Genomic DNA, 21,565 nt, shown 5'->3' with positions numbered 1-21,565 from the left:
CTGGTCAATTAGCTCCTAAAAACCCCGCATTGAGTCATGTCTCTGCAGGATAACTATAGCGGAGAATGGTTCAGCTGGACGAATCGGAGCTCCGATAGGAATTTAGAGTGCAAGGGCTACCTCCCCGACAAGGAGATTACACATGGTTTCTTCCCACTCCCTTCTCCTCTTCTTCACACAGAAAACCGCAAATCATATATGACAGTGAGGTGATGACCTATCGTGAAAGAGATTGAAGATCGAGGCGAGAATCCCTGATGGATCAGAGTGTAGAATATAGTATTGGATTGGCAGGATTTGCCCAGGCGCGATATGATTTTATACATTCGTTGATTAGGGCATCATCTATCACAAAGCTAAAGCATCAAACGGACCAGGCGTTGTATGGAATAACGGGATGGTATATAAAGAACCGAAATAGAAACAGAAGTACATGACGTAGGAAAATCATCGCTTCCCCTCAGGAGCAGGAACATCCTCTTCAGGCGCCGTACCTGGTACCCCTCCCCCACGGATCGTAACAGTCTTACTTTCCTGCGTTGATCCCTTGCTTGTGTCTCCTTGCGATATTCGAGAAGAAACCTGTCTTCTTCCCACTGTCTTTATCTGCATCCTTCCCCTCTTCAGGCGCAACCTGATTAACCGTCGTAGTCGTAGAAGACTTCTTCTGCGTTAGCCTACTCCTTGACACATCCGGCACATCCTCCCCTTCTTGGTCCTTCTGCTGCCTGTTGGCAATCTTGGACCTCTCCTCCTCAATCTTGTCTTTGACGTCTTTCTTCTTCTGCTTAAATTTCATATACCCTTCAATACCCACCAAAACAGCATAAGACCGACTAATCGAAACATGGGACATGTCCACGCCATTGTTTTGGAGTTCATGCACAAAGGCACGGAAATTTGCGGCGGGGGGTCGGTAATGTCCACTCAACGGCGACATGCTGCGTAACTGGCCGTCCGTGATTTTGACGAGGCCTGCTGCAGCGATACGTGCGCCGCGGAGGAAGGAGGAGTGCTGGAAGGCGCCGGATTCTTTGATGCCGATGTATATGCGGAAGGAGGTATCTATTCAATCAGTAGCCGTATAAAAATTCTGGTTGGAGGGGGGGGAGCATCTCACCAGCGACCTGCTACAAGTTAGTATCTGCCATGCATATCGATATCGGAAAGGGGAAACATACAAAAATCCATTTATCCTTTTTCTTCAACGACTTTTGCATTAAATGATTGAATATCACCGCCGGACTAACATATTCAATCTTCTTGATCCCCTTTGCATTATCAAATGCCGGATTCATATACCGCTGAATCTCCTCGTCCTCGTCCTCCTCATCGTCCTCATCCTCAGCATCATCATCATCATCCTCCTCACTACTCTCCGTCAACATCTCATTGCCCTCCTTCGTATACTCTCGAAACGTAGGCGTCTTATCCTCCACCGGCACAACGCCACGAATACTATCCTTGAACCGCTCGCTGTCCGTCCACACTCTTTCCCCGTTCTTGGCCCACCGAAACCGGCCACTGGCGTCTACCACGACAAGGTAATCTTGTCGTTCTTCCCGACTCAAATATCGGACTTGCTCGCGCTCCAGTCTGTCACGCGGAACACGCTCGACTTCGACGTCTTTGCCTTCGCCGTAGTCCAGCCAGTAGAAGAAATTTTGTTTTGAGGAACCGTTTTTCCATATACTATGATACGCACGTAGGTTGCTGCCGTAGCGGTGTTTTGAGTCCACCTACACGGAACGTTAGTGGAAAGAAAGATGTATGCACAGCATCGGAGATGGGGGAAAGGGTACCATCTCTAAGAAATACTGCAAATCCATCATCTTCGCCTTCTTTTCCACATCGGTAGTCGTGCGTGTCGGTATCAATGAACCGCGATGCTCTTTTGTAGCTGCTGTCTGCTGAAACGTATGTACCCTCTGCGTCTGCGTCTGCGTACCACTCTCGCTCCTTTTTTCCTCCGAAACATGACCCTCTACAACCTTATCCTGCACATTGTCATCCCCTCCAGCTCTGAGCGCAACCTTCCCAGCTAATTTCCATTTCCGTCGTACCTCCGGCGAAGGACCACTTTGACTTGTGCGCCTCGACGCTTTGTCTTCTTCTTCTTCTTCTTCTTGGTCTTGTTCGTCGTCCTCCTCATGTTGGATGATACCCTCCGGATCATCATTTCCAACGTTGCCATTCGTCTTGGCATTGGCATCGTAATGGTTCTGCATTGTCTGGCGCCATTGCGCTTCCTTGACAGCTTCAATCCAGCGTGTAGACGAGGACAGAGACCAGCCTTTGAGTTCTCGACGCGTTCGATAGCCGCGATAGTATCTCTTCGAATTGAAACAAAAATAAAGATTCAGCCTGATTTAGTCTCCTGGATTAAGATAGGGTAAAAATCACCTGAATTGTCTGCGCAGCCCGTTCCTCTTGTTTATTTTCTCCCTCTTCAGACGGTCTGACAGGGGCCGTGACATCATGGCCCTCAGCAACAGTCGCGGGGTCGGATGCAGCCATTTTTTTTTTTTTTTTTTTTTTTTCAACCAATTGTCGCTGCACTCATGAATTTGTGATGAAGAAAAATGAATGCGCAGGTAACAGATCGCAGACAGACATGGTGACTTTATTAAAGGGTGTTCAGAGTCCAATGTGGCTGTGTCGCAAAGTATTGCAAGGAGGGGATTGATTGCTGATTGTACTTGGTTGAACTTGCATGTGGCGCCCGCTTCGTCTTATTATTTGACCTTGGCAGATAGCATAGTTAACCCTAAGGCAAGCACTGCCTTTACGGAGTACAGGATAACGTGCGGCTGAGCTGAACTGAATAGAAAAATGTATTGAGGTTTAAAAGATGCTAAATGACCCTTTGTCCAACTCCCGCTTCATGAGAATATCAAAACTAGTAAATATACACAAACTCATCATTTTGACGATCCGTCAAATCCAAAAACGCATTTTCACCAATCTCCTCCTGCATCTCCAACCCTTTACCAGTGGTCTGTTGTGTCTCTGTTCGCTCAACTTGCTCAACCATATTGGACGGCTTGTTGTCCTCGGCGAAATCATGGTAATGTTTCTGCATGGAATGATCCACCATCTTGGCGGGTTTACCATTTGCGACTCGCTTTTTCTCCTGGCGCTTGTTCAACCACATGAGATTTCCCCATTGCAAGGCGACCACGACAAGAAGTGCAATGAAAATGGCAAGACAGTCGCGTAGACCGGGATGGTAAGTGGGTGCATCCTTGGAGTTGAAGAGTAAGGGACCAACGATGTTACCAGCGCTGCTGGCGGCGTTGTACATGCTGGCTACAAAGGAACGTTTTGTGGCGCCACCGGTGTTTCCAACGATCCAGGAGACGATCAAAGGGTTACCACCGAAGAGGAAGGCGAGGAGGTAGTAGCCCACCAGCAAGGCGGCGGTGTGGCCTGCATGGGGGACGGCGTAGAGAATTGCCAGACCGGCGACGACGGGGGCGATCAAGGCGAGCAAAATACTGGCTTTGATGCTTGTCTTTTGTGCTAGGTAGCAACCTAGCAGAATGACCGAGGTTTGCATGACACCGAATGGCATGTTCAGCAGACTAGTCGTGTAGGAATCGAACCCGAATCCCTTCAAGATGAGTGGGCCAAAGATGTTGGTCACGCTGGCGCCGACGTTGAGCAGGAAACTCATGGAGAAGAAGAGCCATGTCTTGGGTTCGATAAGTGCTTCCCAGACGTGTTTCCATTTGTACTCGCGAGAACCAGTACCGGTCTGATTGGCTCGGAGACGTTCAACGGCCATGCGCTTTTCTTCCTCATTAAGGAATCGTGCAGAGGCGATGTCGTTGTCAAGCAACAAGAAGATCATGGGAACGGAAGCAACGGTGAGTAATCCGACGAAAAGGAAGATACTGCTCATCAAGTTAGTATATAAATTGGAACTCCAAGAAGAAAGAGGGAGATGCGTACATTTGCCATGATCGCAGCACGTGCGAGTGAATATGGGCAAGACCAACACTCAGTGCAGCGGAGAAAAGATTGCCGATACCGTTCGTGCCGTACCACAGAGCCACTCTCAAGGGCTGCTCAGCTCGTCGATACCATTGAGCAGTAATGACACTAAACAACGGCAAACAACCAGCCTCAAACAAACCCAAAAAGAATCGAGTCACCAAAAGGCCACTGAAATTATGACAAGCAGCCATCGTCGCTGCCGAAATACCCCATCCCAAGACAAGGGTAGGCATCAAAACTCGATGTGGCACACGCACGATCAAATACGACGACATGGGCTGCCACGCCAATTGCGCGATAGATGAAATGGAGCCAACCAGTGAATACTGACTACCCGTCAAACCCGTGTCCTCACGCAGACCGAAAGTGGCTCCGTATCCGAGCACGGTCTTGTCGACGATTTGTAGGAAGTAAACCCACATCAAGACGACGAGGATGCGCTTGTCGGTTTTGCGACAGATGCGCTTGGAGTCTTCCTCTGTGAGGAGGACACGCTCGCCATTTGCGAGGGCAGCGGCGCGGTCGGCGTGTTTGATAGTCTCGTCGTCGAGGACATGTTGGTGGTGGGTGCTATCTGTTTTGATCTGGTCCGTCATGGTTTCCAATACCTAGATAGCCCTCTAGGCTGATAAAGGTATATATCTAATGGAAAAGATAGTGTATAAGAGAAAAGGCACGATGATAAAAAAATGTCTTGAGAAGGCGGCTGGGATCACCTCTTATATAGATAATCGCCACACCAACATCAACATGCCGTCCTCCGCATTTTGCATGGATGCTAGTTATCAATCGCATGATCCTAGTGAGTCTGGAGTATGGAGAAGCTTGAGTTGCCGACGAAAAGACCCCCTCTTTGTGGGGGGGGGGGGCGACTTGTCAGTAGAAGCCAATCAAGTGATCTCAATTTGGCTCCCCCACGGGGAATCCTGGCCAGGTTTATCATTGCAAAGCTGAGCGACGTGGACGGCCTGTTTAGCTGACTTGGCATGATTTAGCGTCAAGTATCAACAACTGCGTCTATATGTTTGCCGCAAGCAGCCAGAGGCATAGCTACTCTACGGATACTGTGTACAAGGCATAGGGGGGCCCCCCCACGCAAATCATCCGTTTCTTTGTTTTAGTCCATCACCCCAGACTTTTAATCCCCAGTTTTTAGCCTTGGTTAAGTCTTGGTGATGTTGGCTCTATTTCCTGAATTCAACCAACCACCATCAGCAATGGCTCAGACCTCGTACCACCAAGACTTCCATTCCCAGTAATCCGAGCATCGGGATACTCAATCCATGCAAAATGAAACATTTGGTTAAGAGCTATAGAGTTTTGCACATTCTCAGTACTGGTCGCCGTGGAATGACTTTCGGGGTCTGATCGAGCACTGGCCAGATCGTCGGGTAATGACGGTTGCTTGCTGTCAATTGCCGACTGAACAGTGTGGGGATAAGTTCGTATTCATCAACGGAACAATGTCATCGGGTAATGCCTAACTTAGTGATCAGAGTCATCAGACCGATTGGGTGATTAGAAGGCTATCTGATTGATATCCTGCTGATATCAGTGATATGAGGCGGGACGTCGATGACCGCCGGCCATGACCTGCCTCGCTTCGAGTAGGTAAACTGCTTTTCATTGATAGTTAGAATTAGAATTATCGCCCTTCTCGGCCTCCCCGACCGCCAATACTACGGACATTGTTGACATGTTGCCGATTTGATCAAAAATCGGCATGGGAGGAATAAAGTGGGAGACTTAAGAGGCGAAATTCCAGCGAGTCCTATCTGATTGGTCGACTGGATGCGAGCCACGTGAATCTTCCCTGGAATCATGATTCACATGGCCTGTTCCTGATACCAGACTAGCTTAATAGAGCTAGTGGGTCATGTGACCTACCTGTACTGTGTATGCGGCACATTTGTCTGCCAGAATTATCAGGCATTGAGTATTAAAGGGCCGAACTAGGTAATAGCCTAAACCAACCAATCAGAACTCGTCTGATTATCGATTAAGCTTAATCTAACTCTAGTCGGTCCAATTGGCAGCCCTGCCCAATCCTTGAGCGTAGCTGATTGGCGTCAAATTCGCGACTACCCGTAATTGGACTTTTGGAAGCGTTTATTCTCCACTTGTCAAGCCATCTCTTCAGCTCTGTTATTAAACTGCATTCTAGCTGGATTCACGAGCCAATAAGGTCAATCAATTCTTCAGCTGTGGCGTCTACTGAGTCGACTATACTTAGTACCTACTACGTATCTGTCTGGACAGGACTCAGATTTTGGATGTTGGCGCCAAATACGATGACCACTCTGTATACACAGTATGCTAGCTCGTTTCGCAGTAATGCAGCTCCTCGTATAAACGAGCCTGCATCCTTCAAATATTCTTCCTTCAAGTAAGTTTTCCCAAACCACCAAATACGATAACAATGTCTAAAGACAAAATGGAGGTCATCCACGTCCCTCCAACCGACCAGCAAAAACCAGTCAACAACATCCGCACCCGCACAATCTTCATCGTCGACTCTCGTCTCGACGAACCAACCTTGCGCTCCGGTCTCGATGATCTGATCCGAAACCACTGGCGCAAACTCGGCGCTCGATTGTTCACTCGTCCGGGAGACAAAAATGGATTGTTGGAATATCGTCTGCCCAAAACATTTGATCCGGACTACCAGTTGTTTGAGTGGTCAGCGACGGAATATGATCATGTGATTGATAAATCTACGTCGTTGAAGTTCTTTAATGATCCGCCGGCTGCAGAACAGGGAGTGACGTTGTTGCCTTCAATTAAGGATGTTGATAGTGTCGTGAGACCGTCGACATGGCCATTTGAGATCAAAGATGAGCCCGCTGGCGGCGCACCTTTGCTGTATGTCCATTTGTCGTTGTACACCGACGCGACAGTCATCGCGTTAGGCTTACCCCATGTTCTCGCCGACCAAATGGGCGTTGCCAATATCATGCGCGCATGGTTCGAACTCGCCTACAAAAATACCACACCACCCGAAATGATCGGCTACAATGAGGACATTTTCCAAACACCAACAACCAAAAAGTACGCCGAATACCCGCACAACGAAATCTATCGAAAGGGCAAAACAAAGCTTCGTAATGGATGGGAATATATATTCGTGATAATGGGGTTCCTCCCAGAACTCATATTTAATCGTACGGAAAGACAGCATATTGTATTCTTCCCGATGCCGATGTTGGACGGATTGAAGGAGAGGTACCGTAAGGAATTAACGGCGCAGTATGGTGCTGATCCGGGATTGAGTACGGGCGACATCGTTAGTGCTATTCTTACAAAGGTAGGTTTTCTTTCAATCGATTTCCTTACGACGAAAGTGGGTTAATGTTGAAAATGAAGTTTTCGCGAATGGCCGACAAGAAGAACCGAACCCTCACGCTCTCGCAACTCGTCAATTGTACGCATTCTCTTGGCTATTCTTCCCCTCCTCCTTCAATATAACTGACAGATTGGATTGCTATAAAGTACGCGGCCGCCACCCAAACCTCACATCCCCCGAAAAGCAAAGAAGCTACATCCACAACGCCCTCCTCTACGTCTCCGCTCGGTTTCCGATAAAGCCCACCACCCCCGTGTGCGAAATCGCATACCAAAACCGACAAGCAATTGCCTCCTGCACCCTCGAAGAGATCGAAATTGTCCAAGCAGTCATGCGCGAACAAGTGCGTATAGGTCAAGCGACGCATATCTGTGAGCCGTTTGAGATGTCATATTTTGTAACGAATTGGTGTTTGGCCTGGAAGGGGTTGGAGGATATCTTCCCTGCTTCTGCATCCGGGAGTATTAGTGAGAAGACCGAGGAGAAGGAGACAGAAAACGAGAAGACGGAAGCTACTACTACCACCACCACCACTGCCGCGAAAACGAAGATGATGGTTCTGGGTCATAGTATGGAAAAGGCGACGCCTAATCGATGTACGCCCTCCCCCACACTTTTTCGCCTCCTTGGAAGATGAAGATGAACTAACGAGGATTCTAGTCAACACAACAATAATGTGCCAAACAGCCGAAGGCGTCTGGTGTGATCTTGCGACGAACGAGAAAGCCATGAAATTGATCGAGGAGTATCTGAAGAAGGATCCCATGTTGGAGAATTTCTAGTGTGGAAACACAACGCTCATTACCCAGTCCAGTCTGGAATACTCTCGTTATGCCCGTGCCCTTACTTTGAAACATTCGTTATACTATTTCATTATCGGTTTTGCTGACCCGAGAGCATTCGTTGTAGATTTCACTTTGTACTAATAGAATAGGAGGATCAAATCGAAGATAATAATACTAGTGCATGCATTCATTGATAAATTGGACAGACTTATAGACTAACCAATACCTAAGCTAGGTTGATATAAACGTATTTTGAGTGAGTAAAAGGATTGCGGTAGCATTACTCGGAGAATATTCACCTTCTATCTATGCTAGTACTTGGCACTCATGGTAACCATCCAACAATCCCTCCGTCCTCTACATACATAGTACTAAGATAGTGATAAGCCTCTGACGAATCACAACTGTCCCACACCACGTTTTTGGTAGTGGGCCAGCAACCCGTTAACGATATGAAGTCATAGTGTGGACTTACTAGGCCACACTTGGTAAATACACCTACAAAGTAGAAGAACGTGCGTGTATAGACAGCGATCCAATCCTCTGGTGTGAGTTCATCTCCCAGCATCAACCAAAAAGTCCAACGCCGGCCACGGAATATCAACCTCCCTCTTCGTCGACGGTCCAATCGTCAAGGAGAGCTTCTTTCCAACCAAGTCGAATTTCGGAAATGCATAGACTAGGCGCACAGAATCGGGGACTTGGGAGCTTTGGGTAATCACCCTTGCGGTTTCAGGAATTTGTGTTTTGGATTCAGCTTCGATAATACAGCTATAGTCCAGAACAGCACCTTCGCCGCCGGCAGAACTACCGGCTGCTGCTGCTGCCGCTTCCTCGATGGCGATGGCTTTCTCAGCTGCCATCGCGAGGAGATGGCTATTAAACAGGCCTTCTTGGAGCGGCGCCGAACGCAGGATGCTTACTGCTCTTCGACGAATCACTGGGTCGCGGCAGAGGGTAGCAACTTCATACAGCGGCGCTAGTATACCGTCATCAAGACAGAAGAATGGTTGTATTGGAATTGGATTGCCTTCCGATAAAATCTGGGCAATCTTAACCACCGAACCCGTCAAGGTAACAATCTCAGCGAACTGGTTATTGTAGTCGTCCCAGGAAAACAGAGACCGTTCGTTCCTATGAATAGCCCTTTCGTTCGCCCTCGCGTACTCGTAATACATCACCATATGCAGTTGGTGAATCCTTACAATCTTTATCCCAATCTGTTCTCCAGCAGACAAGTGCCTTCGTGACTCTTCGAACCGGGAAAAAGCGGCGCACCATCGAGGAAAGGATAGTCCGATTTGTTGGAATAGATATTCAGATATCTCAGGGGCCTTGCCAATTGATACAGCTTGCATAATGTTGCGATAGTGTATGATGTAACTGCGCTTGAGTGCAGAGAGGCTGTTGGCTGCTTCCGATATGGAGTTGAAGGATTCTGGAAAATCTGATGGGAAGTTGAGTGCTGTCTCGGGTACTTCAAGAGGTCGATGTGCTGGAACATGAACCTCCTCGACACGAGTCTAATGCTTGATGAATACCGCTCATGTTCCTGAAATAGAGCTAGATTGATATATTACAACTTACCAAGGTCGAAGCTTGCATGTGCAGATATATGAAGATCCCGCGAATACTTTTTATTTCAAGGCTTGACACCGTAGAAGGAAGCAAATGTGGATGCCGAAAGATTCCACACCGAGCATCGTAATAGACATCTCGGAGGATTTTGATACCACTTCGAATGTGATTGACAGCGGAGGTATAGTGACCGGAGAGGATCTGAATTAGGTAGTGAGCTAGAATATCAATTGATATTACCATTTTATCGAAAATCAACCTACCTCAAAACATGTAAACAAAATGCAAGATATCAAACACACATCCACAGTGATATTTCCAAAGCCGCCGGCGGCTGTGATCTTATCGTTCGTCATACCAGACGGTTTCAAAAAGGCCCTGATCGCGGTCGAGTATTCATGAATAGTAAACGCATCCAGTTCATGCCGTAAAAAGCCTAGCCCTGTGAGATTCTGCTCCTTCTCAACGAACTTTTCATGCAGCGACCCCAAAGCAATTATAGCATGCCAAACAGATTTCTCGTGCTGGCTGAGTTGTAGCACAAATATGTTCCAGAATATGGATCCAGAGATACCCGCTAATGCTGGCACTGTTCTCTCATAAAAGAACTGAAAGCATCGTGTTTGGCGACTATCTTCTGAAAAACCGAGTGCTGATGGCGAGGATGCTGGTATATGAGATAGGTGCCCGTATCCGTCACATTTGCGACCTGTTGAGGAACAACGATTGCAATTTGGTCGCACCTTGTCACATTTTACTCGCCGTTCTAACCATGGTTTTAAACGATGTTACTCAAGACTTTATTAGATTAATTGATATGCAGAAACGTACTTCTGTAGACTGGTCGTCAGTTATCTGGCGCTACCACAAATTGGGCAACACAATCACCAACTTACTTGCATGTCAGACAGCCAGTCTTTGATTTGATTCTGTCTCTATACGCTCCATGTTTTTCCGGCGGGGGGTCAAGTGTCATTGCGTCTCAAACCCATCGTCCAGTCTGAATAGAGATTAGATGGAAAAGTATCTGTGAGAGAAGGATCGTGGTGTTTGTCCACGCTTCTGCACTACTGTACCTACAGCTAGCTTTTTTTTTAGCATAGTCCGGCTGTCTAGGTATTCTACATTCATAGTCTAATACCGCATTACGGATATAATTTTCAAGCCATTCAAACCATGGCCATATCATCTAACAATCGAATGATTGATCAATACTCAAAATACTTCTTCCTAATCGGATCCTCCTCCGCCCCCTCAATCTGCCCCAAAAACTTCCTCGCAGCCTCCTCATCGTCCTTAAACACATGCTCCACCACCATCCTCTGCGGCGTCTCGCCCAACCACTGAAACAACGAGAAATCCAAAAACTGATCCGCCCTAAAGATCTCCAACATCTCCAGCGGCTCGTCATCACTTAGATTTTCCACAAAATGGCCCATGTTTTTCGGCACAATGCCCACATCACCGGCCATGTAATCAAAGGTACGCGCATTCCCTTCCGCCGCAAAGACGGTGACTCGCGCACGTCCACGGATGAAATAGGACCATTCATCTGCGTTGGGATGCCAATGCATTTCACGGAGCGCGCCTGGTTGCAGTTTGAGGTGCGCGGCTGCCACTCTGTCTGAGATTGGGAAGTTGGTTTTGGAGTCCGTGATGCGGACTTCGCCGCCCGTCGAGTTGATGGTGGGTTCTTGAGCGAGCATTTTGTGCGTGAACTTCCTTTTGGACTGCTTGAATCCCCTTGGCTTCTCGGACGAGATGGAGCCCGGTTTACTACCTTGGAAGATGTATTTTTCGGATTTGGGTATTGAGTCGAACATTTTTGGCGGAATACCAAAGTTTTCACTCAGGACTGATTTTGGCGTGTGTGCTATATTATTCACCTGTTGTCAATCAAGGGGACCCAACTTTTCTCTTTCTTTTCAAGAGAGAGAGAGAGACAAACCCATCCAATCAGTAACCAAAAAAGTCGACTCCTCCGAGAAATTCCCATCATCAAAAATCAGCAAAAACTCAGTTCCATTCGGACTCAATCCCTGAATCGAGTGCGGATGACCAGCAGGCCAGTACCACAAATCGCCTGCTTCGACATCGTCGATAAAGCTGCCCCCGTCGGTATCTAGTCCAGTTACACGAGCTTTGCCAGCCAGCATAAAAGCCCATTCAGCTTCGCTGTGCCAGTGCAATTCTCGGATTACGCCTTCGTCAAGGCGCATGTTGACGCCGGCTAGTTCCTTGCTGGTTGGTAGTTCGCGGATGGTGGTTTGGCGAGTCCATCCTCCTTCCTTTGGAAACGGTCAGCATGAATATATATATATATATATAGATACATACATATATGCATATATATGTCCCTAGAGAATGGGCAAGAAGAATACCTCGATTCTAGTATGCGAATCCGCAAAGCTCCATCTCATATTACTCAATATCCCATGATCGGTGCTCGGCGGCCTCACCATATCCGGATTCTGTCGTTCACGATCCCTGTTCCGTGGACCCATGACCGTTGCTCCGTTGCCATTACGGAATGGCAATGGCTCAAGCTTATCGGGGATAGGATCAACCTTGCGATCATATGGATCTCGATGACCGGGTGTAAATGGCTTGTTCTGATTGGTGTTGTCACCGAAGTATGTCTGAGATGAGGATGGTGGGATTTTGGAGAGGCGTTGGTAGTTTCCATCGGGGACTGGGAATGCGTTTGCAATGAGGATTATCAGTCCTAGGCCCAGGAGGATTGGGTTAAGCATTGACGCTGGTGATAACTGCCCCATCCTGACTTTCAAGGTTAGATGTCAAGTTGTTGTTGTTGTTGTTGTTGAATGCATGTAACTGTGTATGGGTGTCTACGGTGCTGGGCACATCAATGCAGATAAACAGTATGTTGGCCGTAAATATATCAATTGATATAGCACAATCTACCCAGGCATATCTATATATATACGAGAGACCGATCGTGGAAATTAATTCGTGTTACCTTTTAATCATATATATGTAAGGGAGACAAGTACGTTCCAGTCGAACAATTCCAGTCTTCGCAGGTTTTACTGTCCTGTCGCGTCATTGACGTCAGCCGGGAAATGTGGGTTGAAGCCGAAATTCTACGCGTTCAACTTCCAAAGCCTGAAACATCTCAATGTAAGGGATGATTTAGTTCACTGATGAGAAACTCTGGATGAACATTTCATAATCAATATATTCTCGCATATTCATCCTGTTCTTTGAATATTATTTTTTTGTCTAGCATTGGAAACTGTTATCAGGATGGCCCAGCCCCGCGAAACCGACCCTTTGCTCCCACACGATACTGGTAACAGCCATGACAACAACAATGCCATTCAACGACTACGGCGGCACCTCAACAACCCCGTCTCAACTCACCACACCGACCTAATTCTACTCTACTGCTACATAATAACCGGCCTCCTCGACAGCTCCGCAGTCTTCATCTGGGGCTCCTTCGTGAGCATGCAAACCGGGAATACGGTCTACCTAGGCCTGGGCCTTGCATCGCAAGCCAGCCACCCCAAGAAATCCGGTGCTGGTAGTGGTAGTGGTAACGATGACCGCTGGATAAAATCCGGCATATCAATCATCAGCTTCTGTCTCGGCTCATTAATATTCGGCGCCTTTCATCGCGCCTTCTCACCCAGAAAACGATGGGTTCTCATGGCCAGTTCTGCGCTCCAAATGATCTGCATAACCTGTGCAGCGACCATCGTCACGATGGAACGACCATCCAAAGACTCCGCGCTGACATGGAGGGTCATTGTCCCTCTGGCCATGGTCGCGTTTCAGAGTTCAGGGCAAGCGGTGATTAGTCGTGTGCTCAAATTAGGTGGATTGTCGAGTGTGGTTTTAACGAGTGTTTATTGTGATTTGTTCTCCCATCCCGACTTTTTGAGCGGTGTGGCCTTTAGAAAGGATGTCGAGGAGAGAAGGAGGGCGGGTGCGGTTGTGTGTTTGTTGGCGGGGGCTGTTATGGGTGGGTTTTGGGCGAGGAGTGAGGTTGGACTGATGGGGGCTTTGTGGACGGCCGTTGGGTTGAAGGCCGTTATTGTTTTGGCGTGGTGTTTTTGGAGGAGGGGGGATAGAGGTGATGTAGAAGTGCAGGCTTGAAAAGCTGCTTGAGAGCGATCTAGAGTAATTAGGGAGAAGATTACAAGGATATATATATAGTCAATGAATTGATGTATAGAGACCACATATGTACAGTGTCAAGTTATGTACCTAGATATGTGCTATATTTCTCCCATCAATCTGAATATTAGCAATGTTTTGTTCCACAATCTTCTCAATCTCGACTGTGCGATAGTATCTCCCTAGGTAACGATTTAGGCCTTGATGGCGAAGCCAACCCGGGGAAACTTGTTGTAGGCGCCGAAAATAGTTAAAAATTGACTGATGAAGAGATTGCCGTAAATGGCGAAGGGAAGGTCACCGTTGCTCTGGATACCACCATAGCAAAGGCCGCTGCCAACGGGAGCGAAGTTGATATTGGGACCAGGAACGGTAAATCGACCCTTTTCAACAATGACAGTCCAGTTAGGAAGGGTAGCGTTGCAGGGAAAGACATATCCCTCATTCCCCTCATCGAAAAAGGCGCCAGGAACCTTGTTGTAATATTCCTCGACCATCGGATCAAATAAGAGGATCATGTTGCTACCGGTGTCGAGAATACCAGGGAAGAAGTCACCAATAACGCTATCATTACCAATAATGTATCCCTCATTATAAAACCTCCAGAATCCAGACTTTTCATCGACATACGCCCAGAAAATGCTGCCGCTATGTTTCTCGGGATCAACGAAACCAAAGTCAATGGTACCAACAGCGTCCTTCCGAAGGTCAACAGTAAAGACAGGTTGCTGAAGACTGTTTTTAACATTTTCAAACCAGGTGTTTTGCGGCGTAGGTTCGATGGTGTTGAGGCCAATGAAGCCGAATCCCATAACACCATCATTCTTGATAGAACCGCTAATATGCTCGGACATATGTAGGGCGAGCTGGATAGCCTGTTTTGGAGAGGTGATGCCGCCAACTTTAACTTTATCCGAGCAGACGTTGCCCATGATATCGCCGAATGATCCCCAGCTGATATCGAAGGTGTAGCCGGGTAACGGGACGCAGGTGCTGTTATCGAAGGGGTGGTGGGATCCACGGCCCTGGGTCTCATTAATGGTGACCCATCTATACCAGTTAGCTGTCACTAATGTGGTTGCAGAAAATTAAGGTAAATACATACAGATCAGAGTTACCGGTGTCAAACATAAGTGTCATGTTGCTATTACCTAATTTGACAGGCATGTGGTATTGCATATAGAATGGATAGGAGGTGACATTAACAGAACCAGTCTGTGGATTGGCAAGAGAGCGAAGTTTCTTAGAAACTCTACCACCATATCTGTCAAGAGTATGTAAGGACCTGGCAGCGGGGTGAGCAGGACCCCGCTTGACAGGATGCAGGTCAAGGGAGAAGCGTTTGCCTAGGCCAGGCTCAGCAGCAGCAGAAGGAGTAGGAGCAGGACCAGCACCAGCACCAGCAGCAGGAGGAGAAGGAGCAGCAGCAGCAAGGGCCGAGAGGGCCAAGGCAGAGACAATAGTCTTGCAGTTAACCATTTTGACAGAGATGAGATTGAATGATTGTAATCATGATGTTCTCAGAAGAAAAGGCCAATATTGATCGAGTGAACTTGACCTGATATTTATGCCTTTGCTCACGAGGATAATCTAATATCGGCCCATCACCGCGATAGGAAAAGCGAGAAATATTGATCATCTGATTGTTGGATCAGGGCCCCATTGGAATATGTCGTATCTTTGGAAACAGTTCAACTTGGGTAATAACAAACCGAGAAACAACCCAAGAGCCCGGCGAATCACGCGGGATTCGTTATTGTTGTCATGCTCAATGAGAGCTGATGATAGGCATGAAACCATTGAAACTACGTAAAGCGTGGATCTTCCCTGGCTGTGGCTGTGGCTTGTCCATAGGACTCGGCTATATGGGCCGTTAGACTCGTTCTAGATCCGGGGCCCCAGGATTATTGCCAATGACTAGTCCGGTATTCATCTCCACCCACCTAGACTCTATGTCGTATATCATACTGCGGCTCGAGTGTGTGAGATCCGATATGCGATCCGCATTGAGGCTAAGATTCCATGTAGAAAGAAATGCATGTGACTCATATTCAGGTTAGACTGCAACGACCCGTGGGGGTGCAATGTGGCGCGATCATGAGGCTTTTACGGAGTATGCCCAAGGATACTTCCCATGGGTACATGATCAGCAATGCACCATTGAAATGTTATCGGTTGCCGGGGACAAACGGATGTCCCCAGGACGCACTAACCGCCAAGATATTCTAGAACTTCTTATTCGTGCATATCGTAAAGATTGCAATTGTTTTTTCCATGGCGCAGTGATGACCAACGATCTGATGAGACAAGATAAAACTTAGTATGTTTTACTAAAATGGTATCGCGTACAGAGAGCACGGGATGGCATGGATCGGGTAGAACAACCACATATGGCCACGGGAGCAGTGAAACAACTTAATCCTAATCCGTGCCAATCAAGCCTTTTCGGGATATCGACCGTCGAGTTGTTTAAGAGACGCCACACTCTATACACCAGATCTAGTCAATGGAGCCAATCACGTTGCATCCACGTTGATGCCATGCCGTGTGTGAGAATTGGGTACCTAAGATGGTATGCAATAAATGTACATAGTATACATACGGAGTAGTACGCAATCATGCATCAATGCACATAGCCCCTGAGAATTCCCTATCAATACCCGTCAAAATCATTGGCCAATCCGCGGGGATGAAGAATGAATGATACACAGTTCGCGAAGATCCACTCATACTAGTAGTAGTCCAGACTGGTTTGCGGCACGGGTCAAGATGTTACATGTAGGCTGACATCGTAAGAAAAATGCACCTGTAACTTAGTTAACGTAAATCCCAAGCGACCCGCCCACCTCTCCGAAAAATAACTCGCTATATTGATTTCAAATCCCAATTTCAAACCCACATACAAAAATATATACAAAAATCTAACTACTAGTACGGCTGGGACATCGATTAATTTCTATGCCCTTCAACACCACAACCACTGCACCGAAATTGGCGGCGTACAACTCCTTGAGGAGCTGGGAGCCCCGGCTCGGCCGGAGCAGTAGTTAACAGCTTAAGATGCCTCAATCTGACCTTGTACAAGCGCTTAAGCTTCCTCTCTAGTAATCCCTTAGTCAATTAATATCTGTTTCTTAGACTTTTGGCACTTTTGCTTCTCTTTTTCATTTGCAGCTCGTAAATCATAGATTTCTTTCCATACAAGTACAAGATCATTCATTATTATTTCATAGGCTTTTGATATTCGCATAATTACTTGATCAATCACTTGATTTAGGCTTCCTATACATTCACTTATACATCTCTTTATTATAGTTGTCTGGCGTACGAATTGACGTATATTTTGAAGTGTTTATAAGCAGGATAATTATATATTGCTTGATCGACTTAGAGGGGGGATTAGTATTTTTAATCAAATATTAAGTTACTGAATAACTCGATCCGGATTGAATAGCACTAATCCAGTGGCTACGAAGCTATTCTAAATAGTTTAAGCTTTATATACCTCTGTACAAGCCCTTAAGAATGCTATTAAAAAGTCCAATTTATTGATATGATTAAATGTATCCCTTATTTATTACTTAACCTGCTGCCTATAATATCACTTTAAAACTACAAAACAACTAACATTAAGAGGCTGTAATAGATATGAAGAATAAAGTAGCATACAAATTAGAATAATATTATTCTTAATACATATATAATCAAATTCTATCAACAATTACAGGGTGGCAGATAGGTGCTCTAACAGAGGATAAGGAGGTATTAGAAGCAGCGATAAGCACCTGGGGGGAGCTCATGAGTGCCCAACCAAGCCTAACAGATGACTGCTCTCTAAGAGATGTAGAGAGGGAAGCAGAATGGATTGAGCAATCCCTTACAGACGTGCTCCGGCGGTATGCTAAGCCAATTAGGCTCTGTGCCCGCTCCAAGCGCTGGTGGGGACCCCATACAATAGAGGCACGGAGGCTATACTCGAAGGCTCGTAAGGCTTATCACGCCGGAGAGCTTAGTGAGGATAGCCACCGTGAGGCCCGAAAAACGTACTATGCCACTATCAGGAGGGCTAAAGAGACAGTGTTGGGAAGCATTCCTACAGGGGACGGATAAGGGCGTGCTTACTGAGCAGAAACGGTGTTGGGCAGCGCTCCGATACACTAAGCCAAATACCAACGGCACCACACCAGCCCTAATTGACCCCGTATCAAAGAGGGTGATAGCGGCTACGTTTAGTGAAAAGGAGATACTCTTTAGGGAGCAAGCCTTTCCTCAAGGCCCGGAATCTGGTGCCGAGATAGAGCTCCCAGAGCCTGGAGACGCCCATAAGCTAGCTAATGAGACAGCGGTACGAGATGCCCTATTTAGCCAGGGGATAGATAAAGCTCCAGGCACGGATTTGCTCAACTTCAGGGCTATTAGACTGCTTTGGTGTCTCGATTAGGGGCGTATAATAGCGCTAGTTAGGCAGTGCCTTAGGCTTGGGATACACCCTGCAGCCTGGAAAACCGCTAAAGGGATCCTTCTTAGGAAGCCCGGAAAGGGTATCTATACAGTGGCAAAGGCTTACCGCATTATAAGCTTGCTAAAGTGCTTAGGTAAGGTAGTTGAGAAGCTTGTTGCAGGGCTTATTACAGATTATGCAGAAGCCCAAGGGCTATTCCATAAGAGCCAATTTGGTGCGAGACGTCAACGCAGCGCGGTGGACGCCGTGGCATGCCTTATAGGGGAGATAGAGCACGCTTGGGGCAATGGTAAGCTTGGAGCATGCCTATTTATGGATATCAAGGGCGCCTTTGACTACGTGGTCTGGAGCAAGCTTATAGGGGGTCTCCAGGGCACAGGGATGGACGGAGACCTAGTACGCTGGGTGGCCTCCATGTCAAATCGACGTGCCATGCTTGTTATTGACGGGCACATTGGTGAGGAAGTCCCTATAAGCTCAGGCTTGCCTCAGGGCTCACCGGTGTCACCAATCCTCTTTGTGTTGTACGTACGACTATTAGTAGCTGCTATTGAGAGCGCAGTTCCGGAGGTGCGGGGACTGTCCTTTGTGGACGACCAGGGGCTAGTTACAGCGGCTAGCTCTATAAGAGAGGCCTGTAAGACCCTACAACATGCCGCCAAGGTGGCAATTAAATGGGGGGTTGAGAACGGCGTTCAATTTGACCCTAGCAAGACAGAGGCAGCCTTCTTTACAAGGCAGCGTGAGAGCCTATTCAGGCGCAATATTAGGGAGGCAAGAATAACAGTCGGGGGTGTGAGAGCTAAAATCATGCCTAACACTGTGCGCTGGCTAGGGGTTATCCTTGATAGGCAGCTATCCCTAAAGAGCCACTATTCCACGTGCCTCCAAAAGGCTCGGGGCACCGAGATGAGACTCCGTACGCTATGTAGGGCCAACGGCCTTACCCCAGAGCTTATACGACGACTGCAGCGAGCCACCGTGCAAGCGCAGGCTCTCTGGGGATCAGAGCTCTGGTGGCAAGGCCAAAATACGTGGGCGTTAGGCCTACAGCGCCTAGTTAACAGCCAAGCAAGGGCTATTACAGGCATGCTTCCTAAGGCACCGATAGGGGCCCTAATCCGTGAGGCAGCCCTAGAGCCAGCGAATGTGCTGCTTGATGCCAGGAAAGCTAGATATGTAACAAGGCTGTTGGGACTGCCTGAGACCCACCCAACAGCGCAGCTGCTCCCAGTCACGCTTAGGCATGGTGATACCCACGCACAGCCTGGAGAGCAGCCTCTAGATGACCGAGAATGGGCTCAAAGCAACGATAAAGTGCCTAAAAGGATAGGCCAGAGGCTTGCTAAACACCTAGCTCAGCGCTTAACAAAGGACCCATCAGGTGGAATCGAGAGGACAGTGCAAAGCGCACCAGCGGCCTTTCTAGGCACTATCCGGGTGCTAGGCACTGAACAAGCCCTAATAGAAGCAGCAGAGTGGCGCCTAGGGACAACCCTATGGTCAGATGGCTCTAGGCAAAACAACGGACGTACAGGCGCTGGTGTGGCGCTGCAGATAGTACCAGAGGCCCCGTGGGAGCACCTAGAGCTACCTATGGGCACTGGGTTTGAAGTTTTTGACGTGGAGCTCATGGGAGTGGCTTCGGCACTAGAATGGGCACTGGAGAGGCATCTACCAGGGCCTATCCACGTCCTTTTAGATGCCCAAAACGCCATCAAGCGCCTCCAATCGACGGAGCCTGGGGCTGGACAGTCCCTAGCACTTAGGGCTCGCATGGCCGCTTCCCGGCTTAGGCTTAGCGGTCGTCCTGTGACGATACAGTGGGTGCCTGGGCACAATGGAGTTGAAGGAAATGAGCAAGCAGACCAAGCAGCTAAGCGCGCTGCTAGCAAGCCCGCTGGGCCTGGTTTTGAGGGCTTATCCTTAGCCTACGTTAGGCGTGCTTGCACCGAGGCACGAAGAGCTGCGGTGGAGAATTGGGCTCGTGAGAACGCTGTACAAGGAGCTCATAGGCGAGGAAGAGCCTATAAGATGCCATGAGGCTGGGGACTTGATAGGATAGCCGCCAAAGCCCCTAAACGTGTAGCGAGCCGTTACTATCAGTTGAAAACAGGACATGCCCCTATAGGCACGTACTTGCACCGAATCAAAACCCGGGACTCCCCGGAGTGCAGGGCCTGCGGAGAGCTTAGAGAGACGGTTTCCCACATTCTTTTTGAGTGCCGGGGACGACGTGGGCCCCGGAGGATACTGTATAAGGGGCTGGCTGACGCCGGCGTGCCCTTACCTACAGCGGCAGAGGACGCCCCGGAGGCACGACTTTTTAGTGAGCCCAAGGCCACCACGGCGCTGCTGCAATTTGTAGCCAGTGCCAACCTATTCCGGGATAAGGAGCAAGCCGCTAGAGAATCTGAGCTTGGTGATCATTGGGGTTGGGAAGCCCTGCGAGACGGGGAGGATACGGGGGTTGGATAGGGGGACGGGCACCCTAGCTGGCCTAATGGCCGCTAGAAGTGCCCTTATGCTTGAGACTATGAGGGCTCCTTATAGGCATGTGGCCTATAAGCATGCCCGAAGGCCCTTGGCGAATACGCCGTATAGGGGCGAGATGAGCGCCTGGATTTGTGTAATGCCCGAGACTTTTAGGGGCTGAGGCCCCGAGGCCCTAAGGGCCCCGGGACCTAGCCAAGGCTACAACCGAGTCTGTCATAGCCTGTAGTGCTCTAACTATATAGACTTTAAACTTGATTAATAATAATAGCCCAACTAGTTAGTTGAATTTACGGAGTATTACTTCAATTGCAGTCACCTATTCTTAATTTCTAGGTTATAAAAGCTTTAGCTGAGTATATTAATTGCTTCTAGTAATAATCTTTATAGTTGCGCAGAGTCCCATAGTAAAACCAGTCTCATTAAAATTGTAGATATCTTCTAGTAGGATCCTATACTTAGATATAGCATCTCGTACGCGATTAAAATGTTCTTGAATAATCTTTGTATCTTCGCATTTGGCACGTTCATAATTATATTTCCTTGCGAATTTGGAATCAATCTCTGGACGGCGTTTAATCAGATTGGTTACCCAATTTTTTCCAACTTGTGGTAATAGAAGTTAGCAAAGGTCAAGTTACGCCAGGTTACGGCCGCGGGTTACAGGCCCCACCCCTAATAACCCGGTTATCTGACCTCTGATGATTGGCTAGTTACCGTACGAGTTACAAAAAAAAGTCCACTTTTCTCCCAAGGTCGATT

The 21,565-nt window shown here is 47.9% G+C and overlaps 7 protein-coding genes across 7 annotated transcripts; 2 read left to right on the top strand and 5 right to left on the bottom strand.

Annotated features, from left to right (window-relative positions):
* Positions 1-526: 526 nt before the first annotated feature.
* EYB26_007810 (uncharacterized protein) lies at positions 527-2,517 on the bottom strand (the record flags this gene model as incomplete). Its single annotated transcript, XM_054267071.1, has 5 exons — positions 527-1,065; positions 1,121-1,127; positions 1,182-1,739; positions 1,803-2,333; positions 2,404-2,517. The coding sequence occupies 5 exons, from the start codon at positions 2,515-2,517 to the stop codon at positions 527-529; spliced, it is 1,749 nt and encodes a 582-aa protein (XP_054123046.1).
* A 382-nt stretch (positions 2,518-2,899) lies between these two features.
* On the bottom strand, positions 2,900-4,595 carry EYB26_007809 (uncharacterized protein; the record flags this gene model as incomplete). The annotated part of the gene is made up of 2 exons (XM_054267070.1): positions 2,900-3,896; positions 3,955-4,595. The coding sequence occupies 2 exons, from the start codon at positions 4,593-4,595 to the stop codon at positions 2,900-2,902; spliced, it is 1,638 nt and encodes a 545-aa protein (XP_054123045.1).
* Positions 4,596-6,433: 1,838 nt separating this feature from the next.
* Positions 6,434-8,124, top strand: EYB26_007808 (uncharacterized protein; the record flags this gene model as incomplete). Its single annotated transcript, XM_054267069.1, has 4 exons — positions 6,434-7,303; positions 7,363-7,420; positions 7,489-7,938; positions 8,003-8,124. The coding sequence occupies 4 exons, from the start codon at positions 6,434-6,436 to the stop codon at positions 8,122-8,124; spliced, it is 1,500 nt and encodes a 499-aa protein (XP_054123044.1).
* A 557-nt stretch (positions 8,125-8,681) lies between these two features.
* On the bottom strand, positions 8,682-10,479 carry EYB26_007807 (uncharacterized protein; the record flags this gene model as incomplete). Its single annotated transcript, XM_054267068.1, has 4 exons — positions 8,682-9,650; positions 9,715-9,906; positions 9,969-10,313; positions 10,477-10,479. 4 exons carry the CDS (start codon positions 10,477-10,479, stop codon positions 8,682-8,684), a joined length of 1,509 nt encoding a protein of 502 aa, XP_054123043.1.
* A 434-nt stretch (positions 10,480-10,913) lies between these two features.
* EYB26_007806 (uncharacterized protein) lies at positions 10,914-12,482 on the bottom strand (the record flags this gene model as incomplete). The annotated part of the gene is made up of 3 exons (XM_054267067.1): positions 10,914-11,578; positions 11,654-11,993; positions 12,087-12,482. 3 exons carry the CDS (start codon positions 12,480-12,482, stop codon positions 10,914-10,916), a joined length of 1,401 nt encoding a protein of 466 aa, XP_054123042.1.
* A 490-nt stretch (positions 12,483-12,972) lies between these two features.
* EYB26_007805 (uncharacterized protein) lies at positions 12,973-13,827 on the top strand (the record flags this gene model as incomplete). The annotated part of the gene is made up of 1 exon (XM_054267066.1): positions 12,973-13,827. The coding sequence occupies one exon, from the start codon at positions 12,973-12,975 to the stop codon at positions 13,825-13,827; it is 855 nt and encodes a 284-aa protein (XP_054123041.1).
* A 215-nt stretch (positions 13,828-14,042) lies between these two features.
* Positions 14,043-15,327, bottom strand: EYB26_007804 (uncharacterized protein; the record flags this gene model as incomplete). The annotated part of the gene is made up of 2 exons (XM_054267065.1): positions 14,043-14,898; positions 14,954-15,327. 2 exons carry the CDS (start codon positions 15,325-15,327, stop codon positions 14,043-14,045), a joined length of 1,230 nt encoding a protein of 409 aa, XP_054123040.1.
* Between the last annotated feature and the right edge of the window lie 6,238 nt (positions 15,328-21,565).

The sequence above is a fragment of the Talaromyces marneffei genome, chromosome 6 (assembly GCF_009556855.1).
Source record: "Talaromyces marneffei chromosome 6, complete sequence".
Lineage (NCBI taxonomy): Eukaryota > Fungi > Ascomycota > Eurotiomycetes > Eurotiales > Trichocomaceae > Talaromyces > Talaromyces marneffei.
This window is presented reverse-complemented; position numbering and strand designations above follow the sequence as displayed.